Genomic DNA, 17,653 nt, shown 5'->3' on the forward strand with positions numbered 1-17,653 from the left:
AACATACAGACAAATATATTAAATTTCTTAATTATAATAAAATTATAAATTTTAATAAAATAATATTTTTTTTCTAAATATATAATTTAATTTTTAATAAATATTTAAATTTATAATTTATATTTATTATTATTTTTTTAAATTCGATAAAAATTTGAATAAATTTGTGAGTTATAAATATATTTATTAAATAAAACCTAATTTAAATTCGATTATAAATAAATTAAATTTAAATATTTAAAAATTCAACTCGACTCGACTCGATTATATTCCTATCTAGGACTGAATCAAAAGCCACCTCACTATGAAGAACAGGAACGACCTGCCTGCTGTCACATCTGCCTTTCCCCCAGTTCCCGTCGCGAGCATTTATTAATGTCTGACGCGACCCAGATGCATCGGCAGCTCCGGGAGCGGCGCTTGGTTTTCCCGCCCGAAACCCAAACCTAAGAGCTCCGGCGGGAATGGCGCCGCCCGATGGCTTCAGGACCGGCGACGAGGTGGAGGTGAGCTCCGACGAGGATGGCTTCCGCGGCGCCTACTTCGAGGCCCGGGTGGTCCGCTCCATGCCCAAGATCCGCCGCTACACTGTCGACTATGACGCCATTGTCGACGAGTCCGACCGCTCCCGCCGCCTCAGGGAGACCGTCGATGCCCGGCACGTCCGCCCGCGGCCGCCGCGCCACCTCGGCGCCACCACGCTGGGGCTTCTTACCCTCCACCAGCCAGTCGACGCTTTCTACAACGACGCGTGGTGGGTCGGGGTGGTCTCGGTGGCTCCCAAGGGGAGGCAGACGAGGTATCGCGTCTGCTTCCCTGCCAGCCGGGAGGAGATCGAGTTCGGGGCTGATCGACTCAGGGCGCATCTTGAGTGGATCGATGAGCAATGGGTTCTTCCCAACCCGCCGGTGCTTCTTCCCACCCTTTGCCTTTTCTAATTAGTTTGCAGTTAGCTTTTCTCAACCCCATCTTCCGCTGTGGTTATTCTACTTTAGTTGGGATTACTTCTCTTCCTTATGTTTTTGCTTATTTCCGTGATGCCTATGCTTTAAGTTCGACATATTATAGACTTCTTTCGGAAACCTCAAATTGAAAAAGAGAGCAAAAACAACAATGTTGTGCAGTCTAATTTTTATTCAGGTAGATTATATGTTATAGTGCATACCAAGTCATCTGGCTGGATTGGTAACGCGTAAAGAAAATGCTCCTTCTATTCACTTCTTGATGAAAACTTGACTCCTTTGACTAATAAGTATATGACAGAGATGGGAACTCTTGTCACTTCCCAAATTAGTATTCGTTCCAATGTCAAAATTGCATTCACATAGACTTAAGTTAGATCTTTACACCACTGTTCAAGCAGTTTCTTCTTATTATTTTAGTTGTTCATTATTCTATCATAGCAAAGGAAACTAGATATATCTTGTGATATTATAGTAATTATTCTTAATGGACGTTAGCTCTCTAGAATGCCAATTACTTCATTGACTTGAGGAATCTTAACTAGGGGTTTAATTTGCAGGCTCCCCATGAGACACCATACGGTCCTGGAACTCAAGTAGAAGTTGCTCGTCTGAAAGAAAGTTCTCCTGTTGCTTGGTTCTCTGCACTTGTTGTTAAGACAATTTGGAAAAGTTATGTCTTGGTGGAGTACATTAACTTAAAGAATGTGGGTGACAAGAGGTTGCTGAGGGAAATTGTTGATTTGCAGCATATCAGGCCTCGCCCTCTTTGTGTTCCCGTAGTTAAATTTGATCAACATGCCGAGGTTGAGGCATTTTATGGAAATGGGTGGTGGCTAGGGGTGATAACTAAGGTCAATGACAATTCCTGCTATTCAGTGAAATCCATACACTGGGGTAAAGAAAAAGAATTCAATCTTACAAGACTACGCCATCATTATGAGTTAGTTAATGGACAATGGGTTCAGAAACCTCAGGTAGAACTTCTGTCTTAAACAAGCTTGTGTATATTGTATTTAGTATTTATATTTTCAAGATCATCAGTTACAATCGTCTTCCTACTATTTATGGGTTGATTAGCAATCTATGACGTGTTATTTAACTAATCTAGGTTGCACTTATAAAAGTTTAGACACAACTTTTTCCTAGAGCTCTACCAGTATACCATGAGGATGCTGACCTAATATCTAACTGTTAAATGCTAATATATAAACTAATTGGAATTAAAATTAAAACCATATCCGCCATCATTGAATCTATAGTTTGCAACTTAAACATGATTACTCATCCTTTTAGGGTTTCGTTGTAGATGTGGTAATTCTTAACAGACAGACTAATTATAGTTCCAATAATATCCCATAGTTGGCAGTTTTGCAAGTGCAGATGATTGCTCTTTGTTCTTTCATAACCCTACTTGTGGTTTTCTATAACACTATATTATAGAGTAAGGCACATTATCTGAACTAAGAATTGCCTTGTCATTTTAGTTTTACAATTTTGTTAGTATTGACCTTCATGCGAAAGCAGATTACTGTGTGAATACCAATTAGCAAGAGTTGCAAATAGTCATGTTATGCGACCCTTTTGCCTTCTGTTGTTTCTGCATTGAAAATAACTATGACATCAATGTAATTTTAGGTTGAGCAATCTTTGCCCAACACAGGGTGATATGAATCACATTGCGATCAAGCTTTTCTTGTGTTTTAGTTAAGAGTATTTTCATTTTCTTTCCAAAATCTTAGTTAGCATGGACTTCAATAGTAGTATTCACTGCATCATAAATTGAGTTTTGAAGATTGATTATGGATAGCTACTGTGTTTCTGAATCTTGGCTTCTGCTCTTACGAATAGAGAGAGGCTGCTAGAATCTCAATGTAAGTTTAGGTTGAGCAATCTTTGGCCAACACGGTGATATGAATCACATTGAGATAAGTTTCTTGTGTTTTAATTAGAGTCTTTACATTTTCTTTTCTTAATTTTGAGCTAGCACGGACTTCAAATAGTAGTATCCGCTGCATCATAAATTGAGTTTTTAAGATTGATTATCAACAGCTATCCTGGTTTCTGAATCATGGCCTTTACTCGCACAAATAGAGAGAGACTGCTAGAATCTACTAGTTTTCCATAGTATGCTGTGATTGATTACTGGCCAGCATTGGAGGAGGTGATAGCGGTTTACTAGAAATCAAGAGGGTGTTTTATTAGCAGTAATAATAGTGAACTTGATTGGAAATGTGTAGGAGCAGAGCTAGTGTAAAGGGGATGGTGTTGTGAATGAGAAGAGCAAAGGAGAGAGAAGAGAGGAAGCTATTCAAAGAGAGACAACAGGGGAAAATTCGTGGAGTATGGTTTTGTGATTCATCAAATTACTAGAGAATTTTGCATATTGTCTCTTCCCATTTATAAAAGTATGTGCGACCACTGAATAACAAGAGTTAATGATGAGGGCTAGCAATTAAAACTTATTTTATTGATGTGGTACAATTGTTAGCTAGAGAACAAATGTCACACAAAGAAAACTCCCAAACAAAGAAAAGAAAGTGGAAATTATTATTGACTGCAAGAGTATAATACTTTGAACTTCTTTTATAGATCCAACCAAAATTAGGAAATAAATAATTTAAATTAGAAAACCATGCTAGACTATAATTATGAATACAATATTCTCCTTATTAATTATCAAAAGAGAAAAATACCACAATCCTAAATTATTAAACAATTTGACAATTTACCTAACCATATAAATCTTTGGTTAAAATTTAATTGAAGATGTGTCATTCCAATTTCTTTCCTTTTGTTGAATATTTACCAATCTTGAATTATTCTTCAATTTATTTCTTCATTTTTTTTCTTTTTCTGCATTAGTTAGCTGGGAGGAATAAATTGCATAATAATTGGCCATGCTGTTGATGACTTGTTGGACTATAGAAATGGGCAGATTTTCAGTGTCAAAAAGGCCTTCTTGCCAACGTAAAAGCTTACTTTGGACCCTAAGTCAAAACACGGATTGAATTTCCATTTAAGATTTGCACTCTAATTCAAGCTAAAATGACCGTGAGAGGGAAATCTCTGTTCATCTGTATCATTCACCCCCCACTGAGATCAGTCTGTCAACCATATTATTTGAAACGACCATTTGCCCCTTTCAGCTATAACTATTCATGCATAAAAAATGGGCATCAAACTAATTAGGGTGACAAAGAAAAATATGAAGCTGGTATATTGCATTCTTGTGCAAATAACTGATCTGAGAAATAAGGAATTTTCTTTACAATGGGAACATTATGCATTAAAAATCCATTGCTTTTAAAATCATGCATTGGGATGAAAGTGAAACACTTAGGACAATAAAAGAATATTTTGAGTTCATCATTTGGAGCAATGTTCAACATAAAATCATAGGAATGAGAAAAACTTAGTTTTGATGGTAAATTATTGTCTATGATCATGGCTGGTTTGAAATCAGTGGCCAGTTTTATTTCCACGAGAAATTAATCCTTTTTACAATTTGATCAACCATACCTCGGTGAGGTAATTTTCTTGTTTATACCAGTACTACTACCACTACTTTATTATGTTACTTGACAGAATCCTCACAAATTTGGGCTACCCCTGTCTTTTGGTTAGATTTTGTGATCATAACACTTTTCTAAGTTTTCTTGAGCATATGAAAGTCAAATGAAAAAAAGAAAGCATTGCGGGATGGAGGGGATATGTATTCTTCTGAAGATTAATGATGGATCTGAGAAGTTGAAGCATAGCCTGCTTTGCACTACCAATTTGAAAAACATGTGCCTCGTCCCTATTGTTTTGCTCTAATGACCCAATACTGCTGTAACATAGACATGAAATGGAATAGTGCTTACAGTAGGGAGATAGGATTGGTATTCAAGTTCCTCTGATCATTGAAATTGTCAGTGCCATTTTTTTCATAGTTGATGCGAATATTTGGGTAAATGGATTTCAAACTTAACAAATAACTAAACAGCACTTATATTTTTCATGCTCTAATGAAATCATACATTTGTAAATCATGGAACTAGCTATTTCGTTGGTAGCTACAATGCCTATCACTATGTGCAAAATTTACATAATTGAATCATATGGTTTATATATTATTATTTTCTGAACTAGCATGCATGTTTCGCACAATTAAGGCTCATGCCTATTTTCTTGACTTGTTTAACCGAATATACAGACTCTTCCATCAATGGATATTGGAGAAGGAAAAGTGGTTGAAGTTAGCAGCGACGAAGAAGGTTTTTCTGGAGCTTGGTTTGCAGCCACCGTGCTCAAGTTAATCGGGAAGGATAAATTCCTTATCCAGTACCGTAATCTCAAAACAGAGGATGAGACCGAGCTTCTAACTGAAAGTGTAGATCTTCCACATATCAGGCCTACCCCTCCGGAATTTCCGGCAATCGATAGGTTCAGGTTCCTTGAAGAAGTTGATGCATTTTACAATGATGGTTGGTGGGTTGGGGTGATAACCAAGGCTCTTGAGAATGGAAGGTATGTTGTCTACTTCAGGTCTTGGAAGGAAGAGATAGAGTTTGGGCATGATAGCCTAAGGCCTCACCAGGACTGGATCGAAGGAAGATGGGTAAGGTTTTCACAGAAGTTACTAGCATCGGTACGTTGTTGAGTGATTACAGTTAACTGCAAGGATTATATGCTACTTGTTATCCTTAACATGTTCTGAACCATTTAGATGTATATAACTGCAATTCTGCAAATGAAATCATCTGTAATGAATCTAAATTCTGAATTTCGGGTATTCTGATAATCTTGGAGGAATTTGGAAAAGGGAAGTTTGTTGGTATGACTTTTAGTTGTACGCTCCCGTCATCTTCAAATTTTGGGAAGACAGGCATCAGGCATGGTAGCGGGAGCACTACGTGCTCTGTCATTGCCAGTTTTTGCAAGCCGATTACGTCGTCGAAATGGTCGAGCATCTTTAATGTATTCATATGATCGGATGAGGCACTCGAGATGTTTGATAAGATGAAACGTTCAGGTAACAATGAGGATCTTGCACCCGTCACGCTTCTGACGGGGAGGGGATCAATTAAACCTGGCTAATCTGGTCTTTCTCTGAGACACTATTTTTAACCATGGGCTGATTAAACATGGTTAGACAGGGTGAGCCTGTAAAGTCACTCTCGGTGCCTGATTCACTATTTTCACACAATCAGATTTGGGTCAGGTTGTGCAATGTCTGTATCGTATTTTTGGGACCCATCGTCGGCTCGTTCACCGACGCTGATACCTTATAGTCGTCACTCGTGTGACTCTCGTCAATGACACCCAGCGGCCGCGCGGTAATTATCGCCTCAGTCTACCCTGGTCGCCACCATCCAATCAGCTTCCAGGATCTTTTGGGTCCACCAGGAGTAAATCGGGGGCCTTGATTCGCGGATGGGTTTTCTGGTAGTGCTTCGCTCACCCACCGCCGTGTTTTTAAACCCGGATGGCCGCTCGCGCTCCATTATAGTCCCATTTCCCTCAAATTAACCACTGTTTTCTGCTATGATTGCTGCGAGATAAGCTTCGGGGATCAGATCTGGTGCGCCACCGACTGCTCCTCTGCGGGATCTCTTCTTTGCGTTAATTGATCTACTCTGTGCGATCGTCCATGGCGATCTCGAGCCCCGTAACTCCGGGGCAGGTAAGGGACCTGAATAAGATCTGATGGTTTGTTCACTTCCTATTTGATGTCTCACTAGTGATGCTTCTTTCCTTTCATTTTTTGGGGTTTCGTAGCGATTTTAGATTCGGTTTTGTTTCCGATCTACAATCTTTTGCATCTACTGGAGGTGTGATATGTGCGTGCGGTTATCTTTGTTTATCTTTTGCGACATTGCTGAATCGGTGGGCTCTCAATAGTTGTAGTGAGTTCCCTAGTTGTATCCGCGGAGCAAACAAAGTTCACCTGATGAAGGGATTTGTTGTTTTGTCTAGGAAAGATAGTAAGGCTAATTCTCTTTCTTGTGGTTTAGGCTTAAAACATTAGAAATTGGTTGGTTCAGAAAACTTTTCGTTCTTGTGGTGTAGAAATGATCTGTTACTGAAAGGTTCTTTGGGTTTGGTTTGGGGGAAAACCAATTATCTCACTATTCTCAGTTTTACTTTTGAATGCAACTAAGTATCTGTTATACAAGTTTAACTGATGTATTTTATGTAACATGGTAGGTTTCCTGTTTGCTTGGATTTATCCCACTTTTTTTAGCTTGGATGTATTCAGAATGGCTGGAGTACAGAAAGAGTTCAGCATCTCCTAAACTGTCAGTTTTCTTTTTCTCTTACCGTGTGGCCTTTTATCTAGTTTTACTTACTGTTATTCTCATTCAATATAGTATAAAATTTAGCTCATCCTATCTTGAAATAGTGGAGTTAATTATGCAATTCACAACTTTAGTGAAGTTTTATCAAAACTGGCCTGCAATAAAAGGAGGTACACGGCTAAGTCGTGCTATAAGAGCAACCCTTTAACTTTAGGAGAAATTGCCACAAAAACTCATCCCTTGTCATTGAAATGGTTTTGTTTGTTTAATAATAACTTATTTATCCTTTTTTTTTTTTTGCATAAAATCTATGAAATTGGGCAAAAAATTCTTGTTTGAGAAAAATAGAACATTGCAGCCAATTGAAGCAGAGGTACATGGCTAAGGCCACTCTATATGAGCAACTCTTTAAATTTAGATGAAATTGCCACAAAAACACATCCCTTGTCATTGAAGTGACTTTTATTTGTTTAATGATAACTTATTTGTCTTTTTGCATAAAACAAAAAAATTATTGTTTGAGAAAATAGCACGTTGCAACCAATTGAAGTATATTGACAAATTTGTGCCTCTGCTAATTGATTAGGCCTTAGCTGATTCATCATGTCATTGATCAAACTCAACTAAAATTTGACTTGATAACCAATATTCATCAAACCTTAAGCTAATAGGAAAGGGGCCATTCTATACATGTTTTCATTATAACTTATATTATAGTGTCAGAGAAGCTATTCTAGTGATGATTTACAAAATCTTACAATTATATGTCATAATAATGTAACCAGAAAAAACAGAAGCCAACTTCCTAATCCTTATTGAAAGTTAGTTAATAGTTTATATGGAATTTTAACTGTTATTGCACTTACCTGTATTGTTTTTTCCCATTAAAAAGATTTCATAGTAATTTTCCAACTTATATCCATGAAAATATACGGAGATAAGGCATGCAGACTGAAACTTATGCACACAAACTAGGTGACTACTTTTTGAAAGAACTTTTGGTTTGATAATGAAATATATCAATATTTGAGACAACTCTGTGTGCTTGATTTTATTTATGCTTATATCCTTCTTCTTTTATTATTTTTCACCCCAACTAGTTCTTTCCATGATAACCAAAAATCACCAGCATGGACTATGACCATGATAAGTAGTCCTTGTTTTTACCTAGACTAGATTGTGGCATTTGTTTCTTGTAAGCTATCTTCTCTTAAGTTTGACCTTAATAGCAAAGAGTTATTATGGTTTATCTTTAGTGGAAGAAGCTCAGACGTCAATTTGGATGTAATGGACAAAGAACAAAACAAAGAAGATGATCGAGCTGTCTTATTAGAGGGTGGCCTTCAATTAGCATCCCCCAAAGTATCCCATGTTTCTGCTACATCACATCTCTTAAGGTAGATCATTTGCCTTCTTGACAAATTCTCCTAGGAAAGTTCTGTTGCTTCATTCCTCATCCATGGTGAATTTTTATTGCAAATCTTGGGCTTGCTTAGGTTCTTTTTGATGGACGAAGCATTCTTACTAGAGAATCGGTTGACGTTGAGGGCCATGTAAGTGATTTCTGTGGTTAACTAATAAACATTTGTGGCTTACATGATTGTAACTTCTATCTAATGACTTTCAGATCTGAATTTGGTGCTTATTTGATCTACTTTTATATATGTGATCGTACAGATCTATTTGGCGAATCAAAGAAGGTAGATTCCTCTTTCATGTTTGATATCGTACTTGTAATGGAGTTCACTATGATTCCCACAAACTAGTGGCTGCAACATTACACTTTTCAGTTTTCACTAGGTATATCAGAAAAAGTTATTTGGCTACTGAATCTTTCAAAGTAATGGACATCTTAGGATATGGTCTGGACTCCAACATATTGAAGCTACTGATGTCTTATTAGTGGCTAGTTTACCAGTTTATGAGCTTCAAAGAAATATGCACCACTCATATATGTTACCTTATCTAGCAATTAAACTCATTTCTTAGATGTAATATTTAAGTCTAACAAAATATCCATGCACCTCGTTCATATGAGGCTTTGGTCAGTTTTTAAAGTCTTCTTGTCTGATCCCAGATCAGTTGAGTTGGTTTGGGACTCCGGTCAGGTAAACAGGACATAAGTGAAATAACATATGACATCGTTGCCACATAGTCACATAGATTAGTTTAAATTTAATTTGATTACATCAGCTAAATCCTGAATCAGAGTGCAGAGAAAAAAAATGCAAGGTACATAAACTACTAATAAATTGAACTACTAGGGTTGCATGTATAATTTACCCAAAGTTTAGACGGTATAAAATATAAACTCCAAACTCAGTTATATAACTAAGTGCATGAAATATTAGGAATTATCCTCTTTATTGCATTTAGTCCAGCGCTTTGTGACTTCTATTCCTCCAACCAATGTTTTAAGATAACACAGTAATTCATTTTAGATTATGATGGACAAGGTTTTGCTTCTAGAGTTTGGATAGTATTAGTAATGTCTACTTTATTACAGGAATCTGAATTCTATATTTTGTCTATTTGCAGAGTTACAGCCGCGATCTCTTTCTTTTTCTCTACTTTCTTCTTATTCTTGTGGCAGCGATGACTTCATTTAAAGTTCACCAAGACAAGTCAACATTCTCAGGAAAATCCATATTGTATTTGAATAGGCATCAGACTGAGGAATGGAAAGGATGGATGCAGGTTGGTTATTCATTTGGTTTCATGTTTGATCATCTGAGAATTATGTTTTTTCTAGGACTCTCTGTATTGGCTTCCAACAAAAAATAGATTATTCTAGTTTAAAGCTTTATGTTCTAAGAGATTACCAAACTGAGCTGTTTGGCATTGTGCCACTCGATTTGTTTATGTAACACATGAGAGGAACATGTTTGGGGAGTGTACATGTAGTTGGTTCTTGTTGTTGGTTGCTACTCGGAAAACCTAGAGGTTCCACTGTACAAAAATTTTGTACAAAGGTCTGAACCTTTTCCTAGCTACCACGTGTTCTTTTGAATTAAATTTTGGATCGCCTGCGGAACTTAACACGTTTGATCCAAAACTTAATCTATTTGTTCTTTTAGGTTTTGACTTGGATTTCCTGCGGAACTTAACACGTTCGACCCAAATCGCCTTAAGTTATTAATTCCATTAAATATTAATTTCCATAATTGGTTCCCAGTACTGACGTGGCGAGGCACATGGCCTTCTTGGATATGGGAGCAACCACCACCGACTAGACAAACCTTTTATAGAAATCTAATATTTAATTTCCTAAAATAACTTTAGGTTAACCGAAAAGAACAATCAAATCACAAGGAAAAAAAAATAAAACAAAAGAACACAACTTCGAAAAACATATTCGAAATACTAGAATCGTAAGCCTCTTGTATTTGGTATTATTTCCATAAATAACTAGCATGATGCGGAAAGAAAAATTACTAGTTATACCTTCTAGAAAGACCTCTTGATCTTCTATCGTATTCCTCTTCTAACCTCGGACGTTGTGTGGGCAACGATCTTCCGAGATGAGAAACCACCAAGCACCTTCTTCTCCTCCTAGCTAGGTTCGGCCAACACAAAGAAGCTTCACCAAGGACGAAGAACAAAACACCAACTAAGTTCCAAGGGATACAAGCTTTCTCTCCTTCTTCTTCTTCTTCTCCAAGTAGTATCCGGCCACCACAAGAGCTCCAAGCCAATAGAGAAGGTTCGGCCACCACCAAGAGGAAGAGAGGAAGAGAGGTTGGCCGGCCACAACACCAAGGAAAAGAGAAAGAAAAATAGAATAGAGTCGTTAGCCTTGAAGCCTCCTCTACCCCCTCTTTTATAATCCTTGGTCTTGGCAAATAAGGAAAATTTAATAAAAACTTCCTTAATTCTTTTGCCATTGAAAAGGAAAATTTATTTAATTAAAACAATTTTCTCTTTTCAAATTTTAATGGTCGGCCACAACAAATAAATTCTCCAAGCAAATAAAATTTTAAACACCAATTAAAACTTCCTTATTTGCTTCCGGAAATTTATAAAAATTTCTCCAACAATTATATCCCTTCATGATTGGTTTATAAAAAGGAAATTTAATAAATTAAAATCTTTCTTTTAAACATGTGGATAAAAAGAAAGTTATCTCTAAAAATTAAAATCTCTTTTAATCTACAAATAAGGAAAGATATCAAATCTTTTCTTAATCTTTTGTAGAAACTTATAAAAGAGAATATTTAATTTTAAACTCTCTTTTAAATCATGAACATGGTTAAAAAGGAAAGTTTTCTTAAAATTTAAAATCCTCCTTTAATCAACAAATAAGGAAAGATTTCAAATTTTAAACTCTCCTTTAAACATGTAGATGATTTACAAATAAGGAAAGTTTTTACCAAAAAATTAAAATCATCCTTTTAAACTACAAATAAGGAAAGAGTTTAAATCTTTTCTTAATCTTTTGTAGAAAGCTATAAAAAGGAAGATTTTAATTTTTAACTCTCTTTAAAATCCATGATATCCACATAAGAAATAATTTTAATAAAAAATCCTTTTTAATATTCTAGTGACCGACCACCTAAGCTTGGGACCCAAGCTTTGGCCGGCCACCAACTAGGCTCATCCACTTGGACTTGGCCGACCCTAGCTTGGGTTCCAAGCTAGCTTGGCCGGCCTCATTAGGATGGGTAAGAAGGTGGGTATATGGTGGGTATAAATCTCTATATACAAAAGGCTACGATAGGGACCGAGAGGAGGAATTGGTTTTGGTCTCCCGATGAAATTAGGCATCTCGTGTTCGCCCCGAACATATAACTTAATTTCATCAATAATAATTCATTCCACTAAAGAACTATTATTGAACTACCGCACCAATCCCAAATTACATTTTGGGCTCCTTCTTATTATGAGTGTGTTAGTCTCCCTGTGTTTAAGATAACAAATGTCCACTAATTAAGTAAGTTACTGACAACTCACTTAATTAATATCTAGCTCCAAGAGTAGTACCACTCAACTTCATCGTCATGTCGGACTAAGTCCACCTGCAGGATTTAACATGACAATCCTTATGAGCTCCTCTTGGGGACATTCTCAACCTAGATCACTAGGACACAGTTTCCTTTTATAATCAACAACACACACTATAAGTGATATCATTTCTCAACTTCTCGGGCTTATTGATTCATCGAACTAAATCTCACCTATTGATAAATTAAAGAAATAAATATCAAATATATGTGCTTGTTATTATATTATGATTAAGAGCACACACTTCCATAATAACTGAGGTCTTTGTTTCTTTATAAAGTCAGTATAAAAGAAATGACCTCTAATGGTTCTACTCAATACACTCTAAGTGTACTAGTGTAATTATATAATTAAGATAAACTAATACCTAATTACACTACGACCTTCCAATGGTTTGTTCCTTTCCATTATGGTCGTGAGCTACTGTTTATAATTTATAAGGTACTGATAACATGATCCTCTGTGTGTGACACCACACACCATGTTATCTACAATATAAATTAATTGAACAACTACATTTATCATAAATGTAGACATTTGACCAATGTGATTTTTGTTTATACCAAAAGCTAGGCTTTTAGTATACACTCTAACACTTGTAAACAAGGCTGAAAACTTCACAGTGGACTAAAATTGAAGGAGAGTTGGTTGCATTTCTCTCTCTTTTTTTTGTTTAATATATCTGATAATTCAGGGGTTTTTTTCTTATATTTCTCATTCCAACTCTTCTATTTCTTCTGTCAGTTTCATTTTAGGCTATCATTGTAGAACTTCTTTGTTGGGAGTTTTTCTCTCTCGAAGCATTACTTTGGACAGAGCATTAGTTACGTCTAAATCAAAGGCATTCATGTGAATTGATAGTTTGATTTTTCTGTTTGATCGTCTGAACATAACTTGCATTGGTATTGGAAGACTCTATTGCATTGATATTTTGATATCTCAAAATAAATTTAGGTCTTTTGTGCCAAAGTAGAAACATATAATCAGTTGAAACCAAAACCAAGGCAAAAATTGATCACTTGGTCACCCAAAATTATCCTTGCATTCACCTTCGAACTGATATATACTTAGGCTGTGTATACTGATTGGAAGGGAAGGGAAGGGAAGGTGCTCACTTTGCTATCCTTTCAGCCATTTACTACACACCAAAAGCTATAGAGGGAGTGCCTTTCTGTGGAAAGATTTTGCTCCATTTTGGTGTCTGTCCAAAATTGGTTGGGCACATGCAGGAGGGAACTGAAGGTCGAGAAGACAAGCATAACCCTGCTTTTTGGTTAATATTACACCCTTTACCTTGATTTTTTCATTTCTCATCTCGGTCTCCTGGGATTCATGTTGCATACAGCTAGCTCACAAGCTCGCTTGAAGGTGGTAGCAGCTCATCAAAACAGATCTTGGCTCACTGAAGGAGGTTTCAGGAGCTTCTCCCTCACTTGAAGAATTTGTGGGAAATCATGGCTAACCATTTAGAAGTTTGTGTCTCACTGAAGGTGAGATTGTGAAAACAAGGATAATTAGGTCCTTTTTTCATCATCCAAGCTCCTTTCCCTCTTCTTCTTTCCATTTCCAAAGTAAATAACTTCTTTTCCCTCTCTTCTACCTCCACTTCCTAAACTTCCCTTCTATCCTTTCCCTCCTCCTTTCTGTTTCATTGCTTGAAATACACTTATCCTAAAATGGTAATCTTGTGAAGGAACATGATTAGATACAAGACATTTGATTCCTGAAAAGGGAATGCCAGTTTAGAGTATCTTCCTGTTGTCCTCTATTTCCAAAGTTAGAAAAACCTGTAGGGATTTGATAGTGCACCTAGATATTTTAAGGTCTTGTATTAGAAATTGATATAAATTTTTAAAATGCAGTTAGGATCATTTCAAACAATTTAAACCACAAACAAAATGTTTCTCATCTGGTTTTTTAAGTAAATATCATCTTTTTTCTTACAAATTTTCTTTGAAATGAAAGGAAATGCTGATAAGCTAAGAAATAAGATCTATCTAGAAGTAGGAAACCTAAAAAGTACTATTTGCAGAATTATTATGTACATCCTGAATGCTCAATCAAATAACCCATTATATTGGACAGCTTTTCAGAGCAATGACAGATGATGCAAATGAATGATAGAAGCATAGGAAAAACACTGAAGTTGTTCTCATTCTTCTGAAATTTTATTGTGTTTTGGATGTGATAATATTTGACAGGTTTTACCCAATCCTGTGCAAACCCATTGTTCAGAGTCATCCTTAAAGATTGAAACTATATCAGTTTAATATTCAGATAAATATGAGACCCTAATTCTATGTAATTACCATTCTTCTTTTCTGTACAGGTTTTGTTCTTAATGTATCATTACTTCAATGCGAAGGAAATTTACAATGCAATTCGAATTTTCATTGCTGCATATGTATGGATGACTGGGTTTGGAAATTTCTCTTACTATTATGTACGAAAGGATTTTAGCCTTGCTCGATTTGCTCAGGTGACTTTGTTATTTCTTTTGCATTTTCTTTGACACACCCTCTGGTTTCTTTCCTATGTTTAACTAAATATTGCTAACATTTTGGCTTTGTCTAACAGATGATGTGGCGCCTTAATTTTTTTGTGGCATTTTGTTGCATTGTCCTCAACAATGACTATACGTTGTACTATATCTGCCCCATGCACACATTGTTCACCCTTATGGTCTATGGTGCACTTGGAATTCTAAACAAATACAATGAGATTGGTGCCGTGATTGCAATAAAGTTTGCCACTTGCTTTTCTGTTGTTATCTTGGTCTGGGAGATCCCTGGGGTTTTTGATATTGTTTGGAGTCCGTTTACATTTCTCCTTGGTGGGTACACTTTAAAGTTTGACCAGGAGGACCTTTATCTTTAATTTTATCTCAATTAACTTGTTTCACCCATAATATCCAGGTTACAGTGATCCAGATCCTTCGAAGCCCAAATTTCCTCGTTTGCATGAATGGCATTTCCGGTCCGGACTTGATCGATATATATGGATTATTGGAATGATATATGCTTACTATCATCCAACTGTATGTATCAAATGTGCTTCTACTCTGATTAAATTAAATTTCCTAGTTATAAAATCTATTGATCATTTTTGAAGATGCCCAGATCATAGATAATTTTCTGTTAAAACTTCAATTAGGTACTTCTGAATAAGTGTTAATGTTTATATTTCTAACAATCCCACAGATTCATCTTAATGTTCTCATATCTACTGCATTAGGGGTTTTGTATGTGCTATTTCCTAACTTTCTAATATTATCATCCAACTCCTGTATTATTTCTTTATAATCTAGCTGGCTTTTCAGCTGATTTGAATGATTTTTATTAGTTCCTCTGCCCAAACTAACTGGACTTCAGTCAATCCCATCCAACTGTGGATTTGCATTGAAATTGATCTATTTGGAAATCCATGATCTATAGATCCTTGATAGATAACTCCCACCTTGTGCAACCATGTCTATCACCTGTCCATCTCTTCTTTTGTAGCGGAAGTTGACGATTCACAAATATGATACATGAAATAAGTTGTTAATATTAAAATGACTTCTATGCTGTCACAAGTGGTCCTACAACTAGTACCACCTCTTTGCTTTGAATGCTGATATCTTTTTGAAATATATATATTGTGGTCTTTGTCAAATGTATTTTATTTGTCTTACAGGTAGAGAAGTGGATGGAAAAGCTTGAAGAGGCTGAAACAAGGAAAAGAGTATCAATCAAGGCATTTATTGTGACAGTTACATTAATGGTAGATTTTATTGGATTAACATTTTTCATACTACTTTCATAATTATTCCAGCATTTTGTTTCTCAGATGGTTTCTTATTCTATGTCAGATTGGATACTTATGGTATAATTACATCTACAAGCTCGACAAGATTACCTACAATAAGTATCATCCATATACTTCTTGGATACCAATAACGTATGGATATCTTTTGAATATATCATGCATTTTGGGACAATCTTGATTCGTGTTAGCTTCTAATATTTCATTTTCCTATTGTGAATTTAGTGTTTATATCACCTTGAGGAACTTCACCCAACCATTTCGTAGCTATTCTTTGACCCTTTTTGCGTAAGTAACAGTCTGTTTTCCTATTATATTTTGTTGTTTTTCACCATCATACTGCATGAAATTTTAAACCTATCTGTGATTATGTCAGGTGGCTCGGAAAGATTACATTGGAGACCTACATATCACAAATTCATATCTGGCTCAGGTCTGCCACATATATCCTTAGATATACCTGGGATTTCCTCAGTTCATAGTGGACACTACATAATACATTTTTTTCAATTGCACTTGGATTAAAAGCTTAATTGAGTTCTATGTTCTTTCAGATCAGGAGTTCCTAATGGACAACCACGATGGTTGCTGTCATTTATTCCTAACTATCCATTACTAAACTTCATGCTCATCACTGCATTATATGTTGCAGTGCGTGGCTGACCTCCTTGCCCAATAACATACTTTAGCAACTGAATGAATGCTTGCACGTAGAAGTTGACCATTACTTGGTTCCTTTGTGCAGGTTTCACATAGGCTTTTCGAGTTGACAAACACACTGAAGGTGGCATTTCTGCCTAGCAGAGACAACAAGCGCCTCAGTTATAATGTCATAACTGCTGTAGTGGTCTCAGTCATCCTGTACACAATGTCGTTAGTGCTTGTCAACGTTCCAAAAATGCTGGTATGCATTTCCTCTCAACTCTATAAATAAATTTGGAAAATGGATTTCTACTCATGCCCAATTTTGATGTGATGTTCCTTGTCACATTTCATGTGCATGTTTAGGTCTGAGGCGCCAAAGTGTATAAAATTAGGAGCTTACGGAAACAGAGCAGTTACTGCAGTTGCAAGTTTGCAAAAGCGTGAAGGTTTTCGCAAATATTAACGGCGGAGAAGATGAAACAGACGTACTATTAGCGTCTGCGTGGAGTACCAGAGGACAGGAAACAACATATTGCATACGAATGGAAGTGTATCTCCACCTGGCATGACATTACAACCTAAATAATTATCATACGTATATTCAATTTTTTACTCGTTTCAGCTATCTTTACCACGTGCGTTATGCTGTGCATCTATTGATACAATGTTTTACAAACCATACATGATTGACCAGTTCAACTTAACCTAGGAATTGCAGCGAATCTAACCAGATCTTGATTGAATCAAATTTTGAATTAGTTCAACAAGAAAAGGTGCCATGTGAATGACTTAAACCGGTCGAAGGGCTTTCAACCTGGTGTGGTTTTTAAAACAATACAGTTGGAACCAGCACTGCAGCAGCTCTTTCCCCAAACCTTTTTATGGTATTCACGTTTTCCCTGTTTTGTAGACTGTAGTTCGATTTTTTTTTTCCGTATCTTTTGTTTTATACGTGAG

At 36.3% G+C, this 17,653-nt stretch overlaps 2 protein-coding genes across 2 annotated transcripts; both read left to right on the forward strand.

Annotated features, from left to right (window-relative positions):
- Window positions 1-352: 352 nt before the first annotated feature.
- On the forward strand, window positions 353-5,739 carry LOC121991686 (protein AGENET DOMAIN (AGD)-CONTAINING P1-like). Its single transcript, XM_042545689.1, has 3 exons — window positions 353-908; window positions 1,523-1,939; window positions 5,161-5,739. Exons 1-3 carry the CDS (start codon window positions 465-467, stop codon window positions 5,605-5,607), a joined length of 1,308 nt encoding a protein of 435 aa, XP_042401623.1. The 5' UTR covers window positions 353-464; the 3' UTR covers window positions 5,608-5,739.
- A 705-nt stretch (window positions 5,740-6,444) lies between these two features.
- Window positions 6,445-17,418, forward strand: LOC121991688 (protein REDUCED WALL ACETYLATION 2-like). Its single transcript, XM_042545690.1, has 16 exons — window positions 6,445-6,630; window positions 7,155-7,246; window positions 8,503-8,643; window positions 8,743-8,799; window positions 8,874-8,946; window positions 9,785-9,943; window positions 14,577-14,726; window positions 14,825-15,080; window positions 15,163-15,284; window positions 15,923-16,009; window positions 16,098-16,186; window positions 16,277-16,339; window positions 16,428-16,484; window positions 16,606-16,702; window positions 16,797-16,955; window positions 17,060-17,418. Exons 1-16 carry the CDS (start codon window positions 6,598-6,600, stop codon window positions 17,063-17,065), a joined length of 1,641 nt encoding a protein of 546 aa, XP_042401624.1. The 5' UTR covers window positions 6,445-6,597; the 3' UTR covers window positions 17,066-17,418.
- The last annotated feature ends 235 nt before the right edge of the window (window positions 17,419-17,653 follow it).

Source organism: Zingiber officinale, chromosome 6B, assembly GCF_018446385.1.
Source record: "Zingiber officinale cultivar Zhangliang chromosome 6B, Zo_v1.1, whole genome shotgun sequence".
Lineage (NCBI taxonomy): Eukaryota > Viridiplantae > Streptophyta > Magnoliopsida > Zingiberales > Zingiberaceae > Zingiber > Zingiber officinale.